At 44.2% G+C, this 16,845-nt stretch overlaps 1 protein-coding gene across 2 annotated transcripts in view; it reads right to left on the bottom strand.

Moving 5' to 3' along the window:
- Positions 1 to 4,262: 4,262 nt before the first annotated feature.
- TICRR (TOPBP1 interacting checkpoint and replication regulator) overlaps positions 4,263 to 16,845 on the bottom strand; it is a 472,392-nt gene continuing 459,809 nt past the window's right edge. For both annotated transcript variants that reach the window (XM_069222701.1, XM_069222703.1), the window contains exon 22: positions 4,263 to 4,532. In XM_069222701.1, coding sequence (XP_069078802.1) covers positions 4,396 to 4,532 — 137 coding nt within the window. In that variant the 3' untranslated portion in view covers positions 4,263 to 4,395. The remainder of the gene's footprint in view (positions 4,533 to 16,845) is intronic.

The raw sequence follows: 16,845 nt of genomic DNA, 5'->3' as shown, positions 1-16,845 counted from the left end.
TCCATGATGTCGAGATGTTCTGTGCTTTTCGATGCCATTTCTAATCTTCGGGCTCTGCGATCTCTCAAGGTCTTCTTTGATCAAAACGATCGACAGGCTTCACAATCTTCTCAGAGGTTCGGAGAAACGCACAAATTACAAACCAGATGTTGATCTGTATATGGGAACTTCGCGTGGCACCGAGGGCAGAATCAAAATGGAGTCCGATCCATCAGGCTTCCACGCGGTAGGCCCCAACAGGCCAGAGACAGACGCACGCGCCCAAAAGGGCAAAATCTAGATTCCGACAGTACTATTGGTGGATGCTAGGTGGAAAATGAGATCGAAACAATACAGACAATTAGATAGGTTTTCTAAGGTTTTCTGATTCGACATCTCGGAGCGAGATGAAACACATCCGAACCAGACAACGGAAAGAAAACAATCGAGTTGATGCCCATGTGCACTGTAACCGAGAGGAATCACTCCGAAAAGACTTATTTGAAGAAAAACAACTTGTAACACTTCGAGCCCAACACTAGATGTCGGAAGAGCTATGCATAGCATGTGTATCTGCAGCTACACATGCCATCGAACATATATATATATATATATATTTATTTATTTTATGACACACATACACACAGTAATAATTCGGGATTGGCACAAGAAACAACAAGCACTGGCAAGAAATTGTGAAAAATAGCTAGGGCCCTAGGGGAGGACCAAACCATATACTGAAATAGTTGAATGCAAAGTGAAGTCCCCCACCAAGGATATTGAGTATTTAGAAGGGATTTGGAAGAACTAGGGACCCCAGAGGTGTGTGCATAATAAGTGATCTCCCCCCTCCCCCTAGCGACCAGGATAGCAGAGGTAAGTACCTAGTCTTCCCAAGGACTAACAAGAGGACTTAGAAAGAGGAAGATTGCAAGACAAGGACCAGTCAGGTGGAACCAAACCATGGATTCCGGGAGAAGAGGACCTAAAAAAGAAGGGGACAGAGTCTGGTCCACGAAGGAGTGTCCAGGCAGGGAATGAGCCACTATCCACCCTTCTGCAAATGAAGAACCAGGTCAACAAGGGAAGATAAAGATCAGCTGTGGAGCCCAGGAGCAGCAGAAAAGTGTTTGGAGCCTTGCAGATGTCCCACGTCGGTCGCCGGGTTGCAGTTGGTCAGTAGACCACCAACAAACCTTGGCAAATGCAAGTTGGAGCAAAAGAAGAGTTGAAGAGCTGAAGAGGACCAGCAAGGCCAAGGGGACTCAGCCGTTGGAGGGGAGTGTGGGCTGACCCTCAGCAGTTAGAAGAGTCAGTAGAAGCAGTCGCAGACCCCCACAGGAAACAGGCACAGTAAATTGCAGTGAGGTCCAGTCAGCACACCTGGAGAGGGGTCCCCCATCACTGGAGCAGCAGAGGAGAGACTGTCCTTGCAAGCATGAAGTGCTAGAGGCCATTTGAAGCCTGAAGATCCCTTGGAGCAGGAGTCAACAAGCCTTGGTTGCTGCTAGAGTTGTGGTGCATAGGGGTACTGTCCTCCAAGGAGAGGCAAGGGCTCACCATCTCCCAAGTTGGACAGCAGGTAGAGAGGACCAAGAGAACCACTCAGAACCACTACCTGTGTTAGAGATTCTTCCTGGAGCCAGATGGCAGAAGATCCCAGCAGCTGGTTGTCATTGCCTTAGGTGCCTGCGGATGCAGGGGAGTGACTCCTTCACTCAAAGGGAGATTCCTCTTTTCTTCTTAGGTGCAGCTGAAGTCTTGCCAATCCCAGAGGATGCACAGCCGTGGAAAGTTGCAGTTGCATGAAGGAGCCAGAGAAACAATGTTTCGAGGCAAAGTCGTCCCGAGTGTTGCCTGAAGACTCCCGTTGCAGTTCTGGTGGCCAGCAGCAGGAGAGGTTAAAGCAGGGGATCCTGGTGGAGTTTTGCACATCGAATCTGGAGACCCACCCGCAAGGGAGTCCCTAAATAGTCCTACTGGGGGACGGGTCACTCTGCAGGGTGGCCACTATCAGAGGGGGTCACTGACATCAGTCACCTGTCCTGACCAGCCAGATGCTCCCAGGAGCCTCTGCAATTGTTTTTTTCAAGATGGCAGAATCACGTGGCCACCCGGAGGAGCTCTGGGCACCACCACTGGGATGGTGATGGACAGGCCAGTGGTCACTCCCTTTTCCTTTTTGTGCTTTCATGCCCGAGCAGGGGTCGGGGTTCTCTAAACTGGTGCAACCCGGATTATGCAAGGAAGGCACCAAATATGGCCTTCAAAGAAAACAATGGTGTGGTGAGCTACCCCTCCCCAGCCATATAATACCTATTTCCAAGGGAGAGGGTGTTGCCTCCCTCTGCCAAAGGAAATCCTTTGTTCTGGCTTCCCCTGCTTGAGCTGGTCAAGCAGCATGAGAGCAAAAACCTGTCTGAGGGGCTGCAGCAGTGCAGGCTGCCCGGAAAACCCCAAAAGACTTGTAGGAGCATTACTAGAGTTCCTCTAAGGATCCCCCAGAGTGCATGGAATCATGGTACCAATACTGGCATTAGTATTGGGGTACGATTCAGACATGTTTGATACCAAACATGCCTAAGTTCGGAGTTACCATTATGTAGCTGGACCACAGGTAGCATGTGGCCTGTGGCCAGTACATGGGTAAAATGGCTTCCTCACACTTACAAAGTACAGTGCATTGGCACTGGAGTGCATAGGGGCCCCTCTGGTCATGCAGGGGTGCCATCACACACAGGGACCTGCACCCTACCCTCTGGGCTAGGGAGGCCTACCATAGGTGTGACTTAGTGACCTAGTGCATTGACCTTTGGTGAAACGATGCATGCACCTTTTCACGCAGGCTGCACTGGCAGGCTTAAAGATGCAGTTTGCATGGGCTCCCATGGGTGGCATAACACAGGCTGCAGTCCATGAGGGAACTCTGGTGTACCAATGCCCTGGTAGCTAAGTACCATATACTATGGACTTACAGGGGTACATCAGTGTGCTAATTGTGAAATGTAAAGGGTACCAAGGCAACCAAATTTGGAGGAGACCGCAAAATCACTGGCGTCCTGGTTACCAGGATTTCAGTGAAGACAATATAAACACTGATAAACAGGCAGAAAGTGGGGTAACCATGCCAAAAAGAGTGACTTTCCTACAATTGGAGTGAAACGACGATGGTGGAATCCACAACGGATCCCGCATTCTTCCTCTTGACTGAGATCTCAACAAGCGTCTGGCTGCCAACGGCTTCAGGTTCTGCTCTCGTAAAGCCTTCAGATGCATGGCCCGACACTCTGAGCACAACTTTGGGTTATGTCCCACTCAAGGCACTACCCGATGACAGGACCCACAAGGCTTGAAGCCTGTCTTTCTGAAGAATATCCTTGACACACCAGGAGTAGAAAACATGAGAAACACTTGACAAAAGGTTGATAAAGCCAGTCCAACATGGACTGAGTGGTAGCTTGCTTCGGATCAGTGCTTGCTGGTGTGGAAAGAAACAAAAACTGACATTAGTGCACTGGGGTGGCACCTACATAGGAACCATGTCGTCATTTCTAGTGCGGACAAAGCTGACGACTGATGCCGAGCCAATCGATGCCACCTAAGAGCGCAGGGGTACTACTCACGAAAATCTTCCAGATACAGACTGACGCCTGGGGATTTTTCAAAGGTAAGGAATCTGCAACAAGAAGTCCTTATCAGATTTCTTGATTAAAGTTCATCAGGAGGCTACTGCATTTCTCAATGTCCATGAGCTTAGCCTCAGCTTTGTTTTCTGAAAGGACTTGGAGCATTTAGGGAAATTGTTGCATCTTCCTTTTCAGCACATGGTTTATGTAAAGGTTAATGTTTTGACAGAACTAATTATGTTGGCGATGGTCTTGTTTCTTCCTTGTAATTCACAGTTAAAGATATGTAACTTTACCGTCACATTTGCCAAAATGCTAAATCAGTATCTTCATTGGTAGGTTTTACAGAAGTACAATATTCAAGTAATGACAATTTTTAAAAATGAACTTAAAAAAAACAAATATACAAAATGTAATGTTTAGATTTATTGTTTTTTTTACAAAAGAACCATAAAAATATGTATTTACAGTTAGTTATTTTCATTATATATAGAGACACATAAAAATACATTTGAATACCCCCTATGGTTTCAAGTCAAAGTGTTGTGACAATTTTTGTGGGAAAACATTCAAACATTTAATACTTTCACATTAAAAACTTAATTGAAAAGCAACTGTATATACATTAAGTAAGCTGATTCAAGAAAACAACTATCCGTTTTGTTATTTATCGTATCTGAGCTGTATATTACACTTAATGTTCAAACATTAGATATCCACAGCTAAGAAAGACGCATCCATTCAAGTTGTAAAACTTATTGTAGGTTGAGTAGATTTTGGAGTCCCCCGTTCAGCTAAGCAGTTTTTTTCTAGTGTACGTTCTATTAACAGATCGCTGAGGGACGGCTCCACTGAATGGAGAGTCGTCTTTTTCTGCAACACTGCAAAGAACTACCTTCTTAGTAGGGGTCTGCAAGTCGAAATCATCTATAAAAAGTAAAAAGAAACAAAAAACACAAAGTTGCAAAACTTGTACAGAAGCTCTAAAAGCAATAACGAAAATGTAATTACCAAAGCGTGCAGTATGCAAACAGTCGGACATAAACAGATTACACAAATATTCCTTGTTGTGTATTACAGGGGAACGCAATGTTGTAAAAGTTGATGGGACGATTAGAAACCGCAACAGCGGTGTACTATGCAAATGGAGTATGACCTAATTATTTTCCTTCTGTTACAGTGATGGAAGCACATAAAACAGTCTGTAGAGATACCTTCTATATGACATCACATTTTTTTATGTTTATGCACCTTGGTGGTAATCAGTGATAACATGCTTGTACTCGGCTCTAAAATATGGTAAAACTGACTTGCACCGTATTAGCACATTTAATTTGCTTGTAAGTCCCCAGTAAATGTACCACTTCTAACCAAGGTATGCAAGGCTTCTAGTGAGCAGCAACACTCATTGTGTCCGTTCCTCCACTGAAGCTGCACTGTAAAACTAGCCTCAGGCCTTCTAATACAGTCTGTAGTGCCGTTTCAAACTGCTATTTCGACCTGGCAAAATAAGTATTTTGCCAGGTCAAAACCTTTCTTTCTAATACTTAGAAGGCACTGCTGAGGTAGGCCCAAGAGGTTCATAGGGCAAAGTGACTGGTATTTAAAAAGTAGGACATGTGTTTTAAGTTTTACATGTCCTGACAGTGAAAAATGAAAGTAATTCATCACTGTTTTAAGGCCTATCTCTCCCATAGATTAACCCTGGGTCACCTTTTCACATTTAATAAGTGATACGTTCAGACTTGGAGAAGCTAGAGATGCTGTTTACACTCAAATGAATTGTAATTTAACATTCTCTTTAATGGTGAAGTTGGATTTTAAGTTACAATGTTGCAAATGCAACTTTTAGAAATTCTGCATTTTGTTGCCCAAACCAACTGCCTTTTTACTAGCGTCCTGGATCACATGAATGTGAATGACTACACTGCTGGGATTTATGTGTTGCTTCCAGACAGAGAGGAAATTGAAGTGTAGGTGTAAGGGGAGAGGGTCTTCCTAATAGGATGGCTGTGGAGGAGCTGTACCCTGCTCTGAATAGAATTCAAAGGGATCTGCCTGTTGCACATACAAGAAATCTGACAAGGCCTGCCCTGCCTTTTGTCACCCTACACCGGAGATCTTCAAATTTTTTGATGCCAGGACCTCCACTCTCAAAAATGTTTAGGCGTAAGGACCCCTCCTGAAAAAAAGGTCTGGAGCTCCTCATCATCGACAATCACAAATGTCCCCAATTCCCATGGCAAATCATTGTTACATTGAAGAAATACTACTAAACAGTGTTTAGCAAACCAAAGGTCAGTGAGTGTGGTGGAGTGGTCAAAGGTGTGGCTAAAACAAAGGTACTCATTTATGAGGAATTGGTGTAGGGTCGCGCCGCAAGATCTCTTGCTACGCTGCCCAACGCCAATATGAAAGGGCAGGAATGGACCATATTTATGAAATACAGTGCATTCATGTCCTTTGCCCCTGCGCTGGTTCACAAATTGCAGCCTAGAGCCAGTGAGGTAGGATTGTTTTTGTGCAGGAAGGTGCGCCTTCCTGTACAAAAACAATCCTGAGAGGCATTTTCCTCTTTCTGTGTGTGCTGCAGAATGCAACACAGATGGAAAGAGGAAAAAACTCTGGGGAGGCGAAAGGTTTTACCACTGCCCTAGTTTACGTGATTTTGGAAATCTGGGGCAGCGTCAAAATCCGTGGGTGTTGTATAGGAACAGCGACTGTAACACCCATTGGACACCTCCTTGGCGCAGAGTAAGGCAACACAGCGGCTTGTGCTGCGTTGCCTTACTCCATATCTATGAGGCCATGCAAAGCCACGTACGGTGGCTTTGCGTCGCTTCATAGGTATGATTTACAGGCTTGTGCTGCCGGAGTTCCAAAAAAAGTCATGCTCCGGTGATGGAAGCCTCTCGTAAATAAGCTCCAAAATATTCTATAAGCTTTTTTATGTCTTTCACTGTCAGATAGCTACATATAAATAACAACCAGCTTAAATGAAAAATAAATAAAAAGGTTGTTACTCATTGGGAAATGCACTGAAGTGCATTATGAAACCTCTATTAGTTAATGCACTGCAGAGGTCTGTGTGTAACCGGAGAGGACAGAAAGCACTGAATATGTAAGACATTTTATATTTGCATTACACACAGTATAAAATAGACTACTGTAAAATGTGCAAAATATTTTACCCTAAAATAGTGCTTCAAAAATATAGATTATAGACCATACGTAATAATTTTTTTTTTTTTACATAAATATTCCTTCAAAATCTCCTTAGGGGTAGTAAACACTATCAGTACAATTAAAAGCATGCACTTCACAGTTCAGTTGTTAACTCTTTTTACTACCACTTCAAAAGAATACATCTTTGTCATCACAAAGCTTCCAGTGATTCGATCAGTACCAGCTCCAAAACATCCTTTACATGTGCAGATTAATTGGGAGCACATATTTGCATTTCTTTCAGGCAAGCAGGCACCCTGACAAGAACACTTCTTTAGATGTCTGCCCCACCCTCCGATTCACTTAACAGGAGACCCACTGAATGACAATTCAGTTGAAGCTTTCTAGGCTATCTAAATTAACCGTTCCAGGATAGTAGTTGTTTTCCAAAACTAAGATGTGTTGCATTCCAGGCAGAAGTGGCTGAGGTATGCGCTTCTCCCTTCTGATAACTCCACGGCCCCCCTGGGGTTCACGACCCACAATTTAAAGACCTCTGCCCTAAACAGTTTTAAGTCAAAACAAGGGGGAACAACTGACCAGAACTAGTTTTGTGGGTAGGTCAGGGAATTTGCCCCCACAGCTGGCACCGGGTATTAAAACTGGACTATCAGACCACTTCTGGACCTGTGGATGATTCAGAAGTAGGACTGCCCTGCTACCTGCTGGAAAGACTGCCTAAATAAGGAAGGCTGGATATGCTCGCCTTAATCCCAGGCCAGCTGGAGTGACTCCAAGGGTCAATTGGCTGACCAGTGTGAGCTACAGGGACAAAATCTTACAGAGACCTCGCCAGAACTGCCTACCTGATTAGCACCAACTGGGCCTCTCTAGACCTGCCTGGTCCCTGCTGCTGGCGTGAGACCTGATACCAAAGGGGTGTCCCCCAGGTCCTGGACCCTTGGCTATCAGTGTGAACTCCTCCTTCAAGACAAATTGAAAATTCTGATGTTTGGGCTCAGAACGACCACAAAGTGACCTCTTCACACCATCAATGCAAAGCTAGAGGGACCTTCTCTTCATACTGACCACTGCAATAAAAGACCTGCATTTTGTGCCGACAGTGACCCATCAACCAACATGAAGCAAGGAAGGTAGGGCTTTTCTACTTGAGACAGCTGTTTTTTGTGAGTACTCTTTCTTCTTCTGCTTAGTTGTTTTCTGTCCTTGTAGGTGGTCTCTCCATCACTTCACCTTTTCATTACTGTTCTCCTTCCAAAGACTCTAATCATATACCTGGTACAATTTTTGAGTCGCTGATTGCGATAAAGTGGACGATGAGTGAAACAAGTATAATGTTCATGTCAGAGAGCATGACACCAGAGGAACACATGTTGATAACTTCAACTTTAGAGCAGATTTTGAATGAGGCGACTTTATAGCTACTGAATAAACCAACATCAGAGTTTCGGTTCAGATGTCTTAGACATTCATAAGGAGTCACTGAGTGAGTGCAGTTGACAGCATAATGTTGAAAGAAGCGGAGAGGGCCAAGCAACAAAGCATAGGACTAGAAGGGATCCCCTTCTCGGAAGAATTGTTATTCTTCATATGGTAGAGGATAGAGAAGTGGAGCATCTGGTGAGAAAACTGATTAGGAGATTCTGGGCTTTATCATGGAATTTCCCGAAATGAGCTCCAATTTAGTAACCTCAGTCCCTTTTTCTATATTTCTATAATATAAAGAGACATGCAGATATCAAATGCTTTTATGTTGCTTCAAGGCTAGGGACAGTGGGCAACTGTGGTGTGTCTCATCCTCTGAAGTATGCCTCTGTCTAAACTGTGCACAAGCCTAAAGTTGTGTCTCCTTTTTGATCTTCATTTCACAAAACTGTCTCAGCATGGTACAGGGATCACTGGAACTTTTAATCCAGAGACAAACACCTGCAGCTGGTAATGCTTATGAAAGACAACCCCAAAAGAAAGAACAGAGCTTCTGGAGGACTCCTTTGTACTAATTCAGGCAGTGAGAATCTGTACAAAGGTGATGTGACTATTGGACGGGGAGGCACATGTAAATGTGATCTAAGTTGACGGTTTAAAAAAGCTCTTTTGCTGAGCTTCACGTTTAAAAACATAACACTTTCAATGTTAATTTATCAGAGAATTCCACGATCGACATCGGAAAACATAAATAGTAAGTGACAATATAAAACACTCAATACTGGAGAACGTAACTGCTTTCTTCTATTCTTACTTCAGTTACTGAAAAGCACTCGTACAAAACAATTAGTCTTTTCAGATTCCTGATTTAGCATGTTCCAGATTAAAATTGTAATACTAAACCTAACTGCTAGACTTTCCCATGATAAAGCTTCCAAGGTCAATTCCTATTTAGTTCCAATATTTCTTTTGGTTTCGTCTATAGGCAGCAGTGACCTGAGTAGTGATAGGATCAGGAGCCTGATACTCAGGATGTACAAAAAGAGTGGACTCCAGACGAAGTTAGTATGGAACTAGTGCAAAGAACCCTCCAAAGAGTTTCAGCATCCTTTCCAATAAATAGGAATCCAAAACAACTTAACTGATTTCCTAAATGGTGTTTTTGTAATGGTCTTTCTGACTTTTGATTCCCACTCAACAAAAGTACTAAACAACTTAGGAAATCAGTTTTACAAGAGTTTTTTAACGGCATCAAATTTAATGGGTAAAGAAATGTTGGTAAAGTAGAGGAAGAGGATATATGAGCATAGAAAGAACACAACCTCTCCCTGGGCATAGTTATGATTGAATGCAACAAGAGCTAAAGGGGTGAAACAGGTCTCCTGTATTGCTTTGTGGAGTTCATAGGCCTTTTACTTCCACTTTCCCATTGCAAGTTCGTTGTTTTTTTACTTTTTTTCCTCTGCGCACACAACAATCATTCATAAGTGCAGGTGCCTTCCTGTGCCACAGCACGCAACCCAGAGCCGGGTCAGGAGAGATACACCAAGTGTACCCTCTGAGTGTAACTAAAGTCAGCACACAGCACTTCAAAGGACTTACATCGATAGCAGCAACAGAAGACAGCTGCAAGGCAGGCCTTTTTATCCGTCATGGATATTACCCTACTTAACCCACCTGTGTTTTCAAATGTGTGTGCCAGCCCTGTGCAATCAGGTCCTTAACTACATCCATATGCAACATGCATGACACATTGTTAGATGTGTTAAGAGTGTGTGTTATGCATGTGGCTGTGTACACATAAGGATCCATTTTAATTTCATGCACTAGGAGTTATACCCAAGGTGGAGCAAGGCCCGGAAAGCACTGTGAATTCTTCTCTTTTCATAATCATTTTTTATATGCTGTGTAACAGACTATAGAGTGAAGGAGATAGGTGGTCTCTTTGTAGTGTAGGGAAAATCCCTTGCCATTTCCTGCTCCATTGCTCCCAAGAATAGTTCACACAACATGTTGACTGGTGATTATGTGGAGATGACTTTCCTTTTGCTCTTCCATCACAGAGGGATCCGAACGCCACTAAACCTTCCTGCTATGCAGTGAAAAAAAGTTTATGGATGGATCAGTCTGAGAGGAATACACTAAAGTAAGAAACTGCCTGAAATTGGTCGAAGAGTTTGACTTATATAAAATACAAACTCTATTTGGAAATGTGGTATTTAAAAAAAAAAAGAGGCAGAACTACTAGCCAGGGTGTCGAGACTTCTCTACCAGAATCCGGGATCCTACACTAGCGGAAACTCAAATAGTGTACTCCATGGCTGGGGTTGCTGATTGCAAACCACACTTCAACAGGTTTGGGAACCAGAAGCTGCAACTTCTCCAACCAGCCAAGAAGCCTGCCTTGGGCCAGCATGGAGGAAAGAATCTGATTGACTGAGGCAGGGTGCTGGAGGTGCCCTTGCACAAAGAAGAGGCTACTTAGAAAAGGAGAACTGCAAAGAGCTTAGGAGGGGGAAGCAAAACGCAGCCCCCTGTGACTCAAGGAATTATGTGCACAGTCAGGCTGTCGTGAGACCATGGGACTAGGAGGCCCTTGCGACATGCTCAGAATTGAAGCATCTATTACGTCTTGGCTCTACCAAAGTTCACAACTGCATTTTGCAATCCTCCTGTGAAAAGACATAGTGCCTGAAGAACAGTGACGGCACTATGGTGGTTATATCAAATCAAGCCAAATAATCTAGATAAGGCGGGCCCGACCACATGATTGCATGCCACAATCAACGGTTTCTTTGACCTCCGCCTCCTCAGTCAGAAGGCTCATCTTTGCAGAAGACACTAGGGCCTCAGCAACGCCATTCGGACTGGGACAGTCAGTATGACTGATCTCGGTGGGCTGTGGAGAATCCCAGCACTGTGAGCTGAGCTGCCCCTGTCCTGAGCTGGCCTACAAAGCAAACCCAGTAGAGATTCAGTAACAAAATGGTTACTTACCAGTAGCAGTAGTTTTGCAGCTTGAAGAGTTTTCTGGATTCATATTCTATGCATTATTCCGCCATCTAGTGGCTGAGTCTGGAAATGTTCTAGCCTTTTTTTAAATTCTTTTTCTTATGGTGGTCGTCGACCACCATTTGGTGCTGCGTCCGTCCTGTGTGTGATGTAAGACAGCGCCTGGAAGTTTTTTTTTTCTTCTATGTTTATCTTTCCTCTTTTCTTCTCTCACGTGTTGGCTTCCTGTTCCATTTCTGAGGAGGTGGGTCGCGTGTGAATCCAGAAAACTCTTCAGGCTGCAAAACTAATACTAACTGGTAAGTAACCATTTCACTTTGCAGCATGAATCTTTTTCTGGATTCACATGTTGTGTATTACATTATACAGTGGTATCACCTTCCTTTGGTTGGTTAAGGGGAAATAGGGATTAGTCAGAAAACAGGTGTCGTAGTACCTTCTGTCACACTGGTGCTTCTTTATTCATTTGAATGTCCACACAGTAGTGTTTAGTGAAGGTTAGTGGATGTGCCCATGTTGCTGCCTCATATTTTCTCAATGGGCACGTTTGCTAGGAATGTTAGTGTTGCACCCTTCCTTCTTGTTGAGTGCTCTCCGGGACGCCCACGTAAGTGTTTTCCAGCTTTTTAGTAGCAAGTTTGTATGGTTTCAACAATAATCTTGCGATTATTCTTTTGGACAAAGGTGATCCTTTGCTTGCCTTGGCAAATGAAACAAATTGCTGGTTCCCTTTGCAAAATTTGTTTTTTCCTGCAGGTAAAGCATAAATGCCCTTTGTGCATTTAGAGTGTGTAGGGCTCTTTTTGCTTGTGTCTTTGGTTCCTGTTAAAAAGCTGGCAACTGTATACTTTGGTCGACATGCAAATGCCTTACTATACAAATAAAGTTCCTGAATTGTCAGTGCTTGTAACTCGCTGACTCTGCGTAACAATGTGATTGCTATTAGAAGATGGGTAAGGTATATCAGCACCATCTCCTGCTGTGTTATTGACTCCATTGTATTGTTGCTTGCACACCAATGGAGGATGCATCTTTTCCAGTTGCCCGGGTAGCAGTTTTGTGTGCTTGGTTTTCCAGCTTCCCCCAGGATTTCCATCACTTGAGGGGATAGCTGCAGGCGTCTGAATTCTAGGTATTAAGGAGCAATGCCGCTAGACTGAGTGAGGCTGGCTTTGGATGGTACACCTCCCCGTGGTGCATTGTAAGTAGGTTCTTTGTTGGTGTGATTATGATTACCTGACCCTTAGACATTTCCTGTAGATCAGATTAGAGGTCTGTCCTGCCCATTGAGGTGCTATGAGGATGAGTCTTGTCCTCAAATGCCTGCCCTTCTACAGTACCCTCGGGATCAGTGAAATTGGAGGAAAGGCATATGCAAATTTCCCTCAACAACTAATTGACAGGGCATTCCCTTTGACTGGGGGTGAGGAAACCTGGAGGCGGAGTGTAGGCATTATGCATTTGTGTGATGAACAAGCCTATGCTTGCTGTGCTCTAGATGTTGAAAATCCTTTGTAGAACTTCCTGCTTTGCCTCCCACTAGTGTGAGCTGGTTTAAGGTCTGCTCAATTTGTCTGCCTCCGTACTGAGCTCCCCTGTTAGGTGTATTGCCCATTAAGTTATTTGTCGCTGTATGTCCTATTGCCGTATCTCTTGGGCTAGCTTTGAAAGGTAAGGATTTTGTTCCCCCTTGTTTGCTGAGGTGGAACATGGTGGCTGTGCTGTCCATTTGTATCAATACAGTTCGGTCTGTCAAATGTGGCTGGAACACCCTTAGGGCTAGGAAGACTGTCCTCATCTCAGTCATTGAAATGCTTCACTGCGTCAGTGTCTGTCCCTAACCCTCATACCTTCAGGGTTCCTGTGTGTGCTTCCCAACCTTTGTGGGATGTGTCCATTGTTATGGTCACAGGTGGAGCTGGTGTTTTGAATGGTGTCCCCAAATGTGTGTTTGGCGAGTTGCAACACTGTATCTCCTTCTGTTCTCTTTCTGAGACAACCACTAGATCCTCCAACAACCTATGGCTTGTGACCATTTGTTGCAGGTTAATTCTAGGATGGGTTGCAAATGCAGTCTTGCGTGAGGAATCAATGGGCAGCATGATGCCATCATGCACGAGATTCATGACAATCCTCACTATCGGAGACTGACCCTCTGGTAGAGGCGGATATGTATTTTGCTTGCTTCTGCTCTCTTCTCAACAAGATAAGCTCTAGCTGTCCTGGAGTTCAAGGTAGCTCCTAGAAACACTTTCACTTGCTTTGGCTGTGGTGATGATTTCTTGTGGTTTATTGTGAAACCTAGGAGTTCTAGCGTGTGCATGACCCTTTGTATGCCCATCTGACACTTTCCCATTGATTGTGCATATACTAGCCAATCATCTAAAATACAGGTAGACATGAGTTCCCTATTGTCTAAGGTGTGCTGCTACCGCTGCAAGGACTTTTGTGGAGACTCTTGGTGCGCACTTTATACCACAGAGTAGTACAGTGAATTAGTAGTGTTCTTTGTGTAGGACAAATCAGAGGTTTCTTTTGTGTTTTTGATTCATAGGTATGCATCCTTCATATCTAAGTTGGCCATATAATATCCTTCTCTGAGGAGCAGTATTACTTCCTGCAATGTTGTCATTTTGAATTGTTCTGTTTGAATGAACTAGTTTATAAATCTGAGGTCCAGAATTGGCCTTCAGGTTAGATCTCGTTTTGGAACAAGAAAATATAGTGTATAGTTCCCCTTCTTTTCTCCTTGTCTAAGCAAGCGTTCTATGGCCTTCTATAATATTAAATCTCCGGCCTCTTTTCTGAGTTTTATTAATTCCTCTCCCCAGAAAGCCTTGCGTTTTGGAGATGTTTGTGGAGGCTGTTTAACTCTACGGAATCTGCGTGATGAATTACATTCTCGATTCACTTGTCTGATGTTATTTTCTTCCACTCCTGGAGGAATCCCTTCATTCTGTCCCCACTGGTGTTACGTGTTGGGTGTTTAAGTTGCAAGAGTCACTTGCTTGATGTTCCAGCACCCTTGGGGGACTGGTCTCCTTGATTTTTCTTGAAAGGGCTGCCTCGCTGGGTGTTACCACTGCTAGTATACTGGTGCTTGCATGGCCTGATGCTAGCTATCTTGCTGTGATTGTTGTTGCCGTCATGAAAGGCGGTCTACCGGTGGGTCTTCTGCTTGGGATTATCATCCTGGGTGTGCTCTTGAATCGGAGTGCTCCCACTGTCCTTGCCGTCTCACTATCTTCCTTTATTTGCTGAAGGGTGTTGTCCACTTCCTGTCCATATAGGGCGTCCCCTATGAAGGGCAAGTCTATTATGGAAGTCTGTACCTCCAGTTCTAATCCTGACGCCCTCAGCCAGGCATGCCTGTACACATCTGTCTGGATTTGCCGCATCCAGTGCGGACTTGAGGCAGGTGTTTGCAATATTCTTACACTCCGATATGACTGCCTTGGCCCTTCTGCCATATTCATCGGGTAATTGTTGCATAAGACTTTCTATGTCTTCCCATTGTTGATACCTGTAGCTGTTCATACGGGTGTGGGAATTGGCTATCCTTCATTGGGTAGCAGCTTCCCTCTCCATCTTCCAGCCCACCACATGAAGCCTCTTGCTTTCTTTTTCGGGCAGTGGCCCCATGATATGGGAGTGTAGTTTCTCTTCCTCACATTCCCTACAATAACAGAGTGTGCACAAACATTTCCCTTGATGTATTTGGGTCCTGAGTGGAATGCTTGCATTTCTTCTCCACTCTAGGTGTCACCGCCCTTGCAGTGGATGGTTTTTTACCTTGGTTAAGAATGCTAAGCAGCATGGGCAGGTAAAGATTTCCCTTCTGGTTCTGCATAAAAGTCTCTAGGAGAAACCATGCTCCTCCTCTAGCTGGACCCCATAGGTCTCTGCTGAAACCTTTACAAGTTTGTTGTACATCAAAAGATCACCAGGAAGTGATAGCCTCGAAGAGTAAGTGTCTATATCCTCCTCAGGAGATTCTCAGTCGAGGTCCTGCCTTATGTCTTAGAAATGGCTGGAGTTGGCAAAGGCTTGCACATATCTGACCTCCTAGAGAGGGGTTTCGGGTGTTGCAGGTACCTCCAGGGCAGATTGGTCATCCTAATGCTCCGTAGTCATTGAAGGAATGCAAAATTCCCTCAAAGGGTCGTCTTCCTCTGTATGAGGACAGCTATTTTAGCCTTGAGTCTCCTCCTTTTCTTCTCAACCTCAAATTTTTTCCCGGCATCGGCATTGTTTTTTTCTTGCGTCGACTGCTCCATTGTCTCAGATGTTCTCGCCTTTTCTCTTGAGTGGTGGTTTGCATCAAGGCCTTTGACGGTGCCTCTGGTATCCTTTGTTCAGGATCCGTGTGGCTCTTTTGGCTTTAGCTGGAGGGTCGATGACTGTTTTGGCACCAAGGCTACTTTATGAGGCTTATTGTCTGAGGACTTAGTGTCTGTGCCTTTCAGTGGGTTTACCTTTTTCCTGTCAGCATCCTTTGTCCCCTTTTTTGGCACCTGAGCTTTTTCATGGTCGGCCTCAAATATTTCAATGTCCAAATCTCCTCCTCTCGCTGTTTCAACCTTCTCAACTTTCTCCCCTTTAATCTTTTGCAAGCCCAAGGTGTCTGAGGGATTACTATTTCTGTGTTGCCGCCGTGGTGTAATGTTCCAACTTCTGTTGGCATCGTACCTTGAGTGTCTTTGGTAAGAATTACATGCAAGCCTTACCAGTCTTCGTCCCTGTAGCAGGCAAAGATTGCAGACCTCGTGGGGGTCTCTCTTGCCAAACTTATGATGGCAATCAGGACAATTTTTTTAAAGGTTTTTTTTCCTCATTTCCCTGGACTGTTCCTTCTCTCTCCATTCTCCGGAGATCCTACCGGTGGGGTACACTATCGGGGCTGAGAAGGTTCCCTTTCTACTCTGTAGTTTTCCTTGCCTCCTCAATGATTTCTTTGCTTTTTTTCTCCAACTTCAGGAAAATCTGAAAATCTTCCCTCAAAAATTCTTCGGAGCTCCTCCGTTGTGCAGCTAGACCAGACAGCAGGAAAAAGAATCAGAAGAAGGCCATCTACTAGTCTTCCTTTGCTACCCTGACAATCAAGTGCAAAAGAGGTGTACTTGATGCTCAGTTTTGATGTCTACAGAACAGTAAACCCCAGATCACCAGCAATAATTTTTACATTTAGAACCCAATAACTCATGACTATCCTGAAACACTATAAAAAAGTTCCCAAAGGAGCCTATGAAGAATAGAAAATATCCTCATTTTGAACACAGATCTGATGCACATTCTATATATCTTGTGTGTTCAACGAAACCACAACACAGCTTACCTCACCAGTCATTCAAGCTAGTATTGAACATACAAATCAAGCAGCTCTTGTGGCAAGAAAGCAAAGCTAAATTCAGGTTGCACAACCGTGCATGGATCACCATTAACACATACAAGGCACTGATCGCGCAAACTTACATGAAAGCCACCTTAATAAAGTATATAAACAATAGAAGTGATGCAAACCAGATTTGGGTTCCTACCATCAGTCGATGTGTTTTCAAAATAGCACCAGCCAATGGAGAACAAGGGGTGTATGCTTTGTCAATATCATTGAGAAGTC

Source organism: Pleurodeles waltl, chromosome 3_1 (assembly GCF_031143425.1).
Source record: "Pleurodeles waltl isolate 20211129_DDA chromosome 3_1, aPleWal1.hap1.20221129, whole genome shotgun sequence".
NCBI classification, from domain to species: domain Eukaryota; kingdom Metazoa; phylum Chordata; class Amphibia; order Caudata; family Salamandridae; genus Pleurodeles; species Pleurodeles waltl.
The sequence above is the reverse complement of the archived record's forward strand: the minus strand, read 5'-3'. Positions and strand labels throughout refer to the sequence as shown.